General features: G+C 29.3%; 1 protein-coding gene across 1 annotated transcript; it reads left to right on the forward strand.

Annotated features, from left to right (window-relative positions):
• Window positions 1-2,512: 2,512 nt before the first annotated feature.
• LOC130942487 (thioredoxin-like 1-1, chloroplastic) lies at window positions 2,513-5,059 on the forward strand. Its single transcript, XM_057871008.1, has 4 exons — window positions 2,513-3,001; window positions 3,164-3,340; window positions 3,714-3,878; window positions 4,321-5,059. The coding sequence occupies exons 1-4, from the start codon at window positions 2,732-2,734 to the stop codon at window positions 4,570-4,572; spliced, it is 864 nt and encodes a 287-aa protein (XP_057726991.1). The 5' UTR covers window positions 2,513-2,731; the 3' UTR covers window positions 4,573-5,059.
• The last annotated feature ends 554 nt before the right edge of the window (window positions 5,060-5,613 follow it).

A 5,613-nucleotide genomic window follows, 5' to 3' on the forward strand; every position in this document is an offset into this window, starting at 1 on the left:
CAATAAAGGATTTGGATCTTCTAAAGTTTGAGTTTCACTTTAGAGAGTAAAGTGTCATCTTCTATCCTTGAATAGTTTCTCTTTCATATTTATTATTGGTCCCACCTATGAAATCAATGGTGAGAGATCACACTTTACTTTCTAAAGTAAAACTCAAACTTTAGAGGATTCAAATCCCACAATAAAATATCAAAAAAATACTAATTACACAATAATTTCTTTAGCGTTGCGTAATCGATTGTAATATTAGTGATTAGATTATGTAAAATTAATATTTAATATTGGAAGGTATTTGTTATCATCGTTATTTTAATGTCAATTTTTTGTATAAAAAATATATATTTTGAGTCATTTATCTAAACAATATAATTTTAAAACAGATACTTCTATAACTAAAAATTCAAATACAAAATAAAATAAGTTATTATTAATAAAAGTTCTTATATTTTAATTTTTTTTAAAAGAAATTTATTTAAATTATTTACTCAAACTGAATTTAAATGTCCCTTCAATCTTTATATATTATATAAATATAGATATGAATATTGTTATGCATCAAATATAGGGAATAGATTTTTTTAATTGTTAAAAAAAATTGAGAGTGTAAAATGTGATTTTTAATCCTTTATTACTCTCTTTTTCATATTTATTTTTAATCCAACTTATAAAATTAATGGTGAAAGATCACATTTTACGCCCTCAATTATTAAAAATAAAAAATAAAAAAATCCATTTCATCAAATATGTTTGTCATTCATCGAAATAAACAATTATAATAATTTTCGAGTAATCAATTTATGCATTCAACTAAAATTACACTTGTGTTTTTTAATTATGCTTTTAAAATCTTTTTGTATTTTCTATTTTTTTAATATTTTCTTTGTTTCTTCTCTTTTTATTATTTTGTTAAGAGGAAAAAATAAAGAATACAAAAAAATTGAAGAAGAATAAAAAATAACACAAAAAATATAAAAAAATAAAATGATACGAAAAAAAGAAGAAAAAGAGTTGTGCATTTTATAAAAAAATTCATTTTTTTAAATTTATATTTATTTTGAGAATCTTCTATATTTTGATTTTATAATTTTTTATGTTATTTAATAAATTATTTAAAAGGACTACAATAATATTTCAAACACTTAGTATAAATTTAATTATAAAAGTATTTATTGAGTTTGTATTTTTTATTTCTATTTAAAAAATTTTAAAAATATAAGATTTAACTAACGTATCTCTTTAGGATTATGTTAAGTGTACACTAAAATCAGTTACTAAAGTCAATTATTACTATAACATATATATTAAAATATACAAAAATATTATTTGTATACCAAAATCAATCACTAAAATCAACCACTAATGTATTTGAGTATAAATATATGTGTACTTTAATTTATTTTCAATGTGTATTTATATTTTATCATGTATTTTATACTAACGACGGACTTTGATGGCCGATTTTAGTGTACACGTAGTATAACTCTAGAATATAAATACACATTAAAAATAAATTAAATCATATATGTATTTATACACAATATATTGCTGGCTAATTTTAATATATAAATAGTAATTTTATTTTAGGACATATAATAAAAAAACATAACTTAAAAATTATTTATAAAAAATATAAAATTTAATATATTTAATATATATTATTAAAATAAATTATTTAAAAATTATTATTATTATTATTAAGTTTTTTTGGTGACTATTATTATTAAGTTTAAATCATGGCTTGAGGATACATATTATATATAAAAAAAATTAATTGTGCTTTCTGACTTCCGAGTCACAATGAGGTGGCAAACAAAAGAAGCTGGCGGGTGGCCTTATCCAAAAGCACTAATTCAATGATTTCAAAACCCATCACAAGGATTATGAAACGTGTTGCAGCCTGCGACCTTTCACCACATAAAATGGTCCCCACCAAACCTTAAATAAACGTAAATTACTTACTCTTGTAGTATAGAATTGCGTCCCACCACGGGGCCACAAGAAATCAACACGTGTCCAAACTGATCAATCCACACCATCCGATCCTACCGACGACCCCATCAAAACCTCGAAGTTCAATCCAATCCACGCAATAATTCAACGTTATCTGTTTTATAATCTTACCCTTTAGCCATTACTAGATTGAGGCTTCGGTTTATCGGTATCGGTTTTTTATTTGCACATAATTTTTCATAAAAATAAATTTTTACAATCTACATTAAATTTTTCTGAAGTTACCCAAGTATTTTCAAATTTTATAATCTCTTAATATAAAAATAATACAATAAATTAATTTAGAGTTGAATTCAAATTAATTTTATATATTTAAATAAAAATATAAAAAAATATTTTATGCGTTAAAATTTATTACGTAATAAAATAATATATAATTGTTAGGTAAATCCCTTAAAAATACCAGAATAATCGCCATAATTGTTTTTGTAAAAAAAATTATTTTTGTTATTTGTTTATTAAGAACGTAATATATTATATATTGCTTTTCTAATACTTCCGTTTACCATTTCAAACTACTTCCCACTTCTCACGTTTGTTTGACGTTGCTTTTCAATAAAGCTTTCTTCTTTTCAATCCCTTCTCTGTCGCCGGTCTTTTTCTTTTTCTTCCTTTTCCATCTAAATTTTCTCGAGAAAATCCGAATCCGAAGATAAAATATTGAATCTGAACGGAGAATTTGTGAAGTTCTGAAGAAATTTCAAACGGAGATAAAGAAAAAATGGCCGAGCTTTTGACCAAGACGAGCTTGGTTTCTTCATGGCATGGAGATACACAACATCATCATAATCCTAGGGTTTCTGTCGTTCCTAAGAGTTATAGCTTTGGTTATGGTTTGAAGAGATTCCCTTCTTTGAAGATAAAATCACAGGTGCTCAGATCTTCAACTCTTTCATCTGATTTTCATGGCAAAAAGCTCTTATTTCGTGTGAATAGAGCATCATCGCCTAACAGGGTTAATTCGCAGCTTCGACCTTCTATCGTGTCTCAGGTTGGTTAAAATTAATTTTTTGTTTTTAAAATATACTTTTTGCTTGAATTTGAGAAAAGGCCCCTTCTTTTCTCTGGACATTAGGGATTTAGTTAATTTTTCATGAAATAGTATTCTATTTCTTCCAATTCTCTTTGTTAATTTTTAATTTTTTTTTGTCAGATGACTGGTAGAATTGGTAAGGTTCAGAAATGGTGGGAGAAAGGGATTCAACCGAACATGAGGGAAGTGACTTCCGCAGAGGACCTTGTGAATTCACTATTGAACGCAGGGGACAAGCTTGTTATTGTTGATTTCTTCTCTCCTGGTTGTGGTGGCTGCAAAGCCCTTCATCCTAAGGTATATAAATTCTTCACGAACAACCCCCTTCTCTTTTGGTTTATATTTATAGAGATTAGGTTTAGGGAAAATAACTTTCAAATTTTGGGTGCTTTGTTTCAGATTTTTAAAGAAATAATTATCAATTTAGGGGGTTTTTTGTTCATTTTTTTGTGGGTGGGCCGGGGGGGGGGGGTATTTTATAAGTGCATGAGAGACTAGTTATGTATATTCTCTTGCATGAGAGACTAGATCTGAAACTGTTGACTTTGCCATCAACAGTTCAGACTAAATCCCGTATGTATTAAGCCCTATCTTTGTTCATGACTCTTATATTTGGCTAATTTGGAATGTTTCTGATTTTTAGTGTTACTTTTTGGTTGTGGTTTTGCAGATATGTCAATTGGCTGAGATGAACCCTGATATTCAGTTCCTTCAGGTGAACTATGAGGATCATAGATCCATGTGTTATAGCCTCAATGTCCATGTTCTTCCCTTCTTCCGCTTCTATAGAGGAGCTGAAGGTCGTTTATGCCAGTTTAGCTGTACCAATGCTACGGTTAGTGCAGCATTCTCTTGTCAATCTCAATTAAACTCTGAAAACTGTAAAGTTGTGTTTTTGCAGTCTAAGTAGAGTTTGATTACCTTGCCCCCTTTATTGCCTAATATGGTATTGGATAAGATTATGAGCTATGACTGTTTGATTTGAGGAATAATGTTAACGTGAGACCAAGTATTGAATATTTAGAAATGTTTGGGAGACAATAAAAACTAGTCCAAATCAATCCAAAGTTGTCTTATTTTACATTCATTAATTACCTCTGAAATAAATACATAATATTAAATGTATTTTTATACGTGAGATGAATTATAGATGTTTAATTCATGTATTTCCTGATGGATTTGTTCATTTTCTTTGTTGGCTTAAATGGTAGGCAGCATAATAATTAAACAGCATTCAAATTTCAAAACTCACTCAGTTTATTTTTATCAAACTACAGATCAAGAAGTTCAGAGATGCATTAGCTAAACACACCCCAGAAAGATGTAGCTTGGAGCCAACAAAAGGGTTAGAAGAGAAAGAACTTCTAGCACTTGCTGCCAACAAAGAACTCACCTTCACATACACCCCAAAACCAAAATCGAAACCAGTTCAACCTGCTGCACCCAGTTTAAAGCCCCTCCCTTTACCCTCATTCACAGCAAATTCTGATGTCTCCAAAGACAGAACCTTGGCCACTTCTGGGAGATGATAGATATGGGGCCAGTTTAAGCAAAAGAACCCCATGTAACTTCATCATCCCTTGTACAGTGTGTAATATATATAGCTTGTGATGTTGAGAATGAGGATAATCATTGAAGATGAAGGCACACAGTAGTGTGTGTTCCTCCATGTAACTTCTTCATCCCTTGTACAGTGTGTACTATCTCATTATAGTATGTGAGGTTGAGAATGGGGATAATCATTGAAGATGAAGTCACACAATAGTGTGTGTATTTCTCCATGGGTCTTGGGTTTCTGTTTTTTCTGAATCCAAGCCTTGTTGGATGCTATTAGAGGGAAGTTAGGGGATTTTTTTTATGCATATCTCCTCCATGCTTTTGGGTTAGGAGGTGGAGATTATAGGATTATTATTAGTTTCCATTTTCTTTATTTGGTGTGTTTTAAGAAAGCTCTGAATCATATTTATGTAAGATAAGAGTCATTATGTTATTGAATGAGAGTTTACTTTGCTGTTCTATTTATATAAGCCTACTATTATATCGAGATTCCCCCCTTCCCCTCTTTAAAATTAGAAAACAGATATCACTGCATTCGTGTTTGGTGTTTATAGACTATAATAGTAGGGTGTTAATAAGGCTCCGTTTGGTTAATGTCTATGTCCATCAGAGACATGGACACGGTGGTACGTGTACACCGTTTGTTTGTTGAGACATAAAATTTTAAAGACACGGTGATACACAAATGCACATAAAAGACATGTATTTAGTATATCTCTTTCAAGCTGTGACACTACGATACAATTCATGAGACACAGATTTTTCCAATTTTATCCCTAATTATTCTTTAAAATTTCAATCACTGTCTTTTATCTTTAACACTTGAGTTGTTTTAGTTTAGGGATAAAATGGACTTTTGAATTAAATACATGTGTCTTATGTATTATCACCAAACATGTTATAAAATTTGTGTATCTTTGTGTTCATTTATATTTGTGTCTTTGTGTCTATGTCTCTATTTTTTTGAGACAACAACCAAACACTGCCTAAGATCTTTTATATTTTACGATGCG

The sequence above is a fragment of the Arachis stenosperma genome, chromosome 1, assembly GCF_014773155.1.
Source record: "Arachis stenosperma cultivar V10309 chromosome 1, arast.V10309.gnm1.PFL2, whole genome shotgun sequence".
Classification (NCBI taxonomy): Eukaryota; Viridiplantae; Streptophyta; class Magnoliopsida; order Fabales; family Fabaceae; genus Arachis; species Arachis stenosperma.

Bases quoted from the DNA above. Each gene is read 5' to 3' on its own strand.
- LOC130942487 (XM_057871008.1), top strand. From the start codon at position 2,732: ATGGCCGAGCTTTTGACCAAGACGAGCTTGGTTTCTTCATGGCATGGA. The intron at 3,002-3,163 runs GTTGGTTAAAAT...TTTTTTTGTCAG, and splicing joins GACCTTCTATCGTGTCTCAG to ATGACTGGTAGAATTGGTAA. The intron at 3,341-3,713 runs GTATATAAATTC...GTGGTTTTGCAG, and splicing joins GCAAAGCCCTTCATCCTAAG to ATATGTCAATTGGCTGAGAT.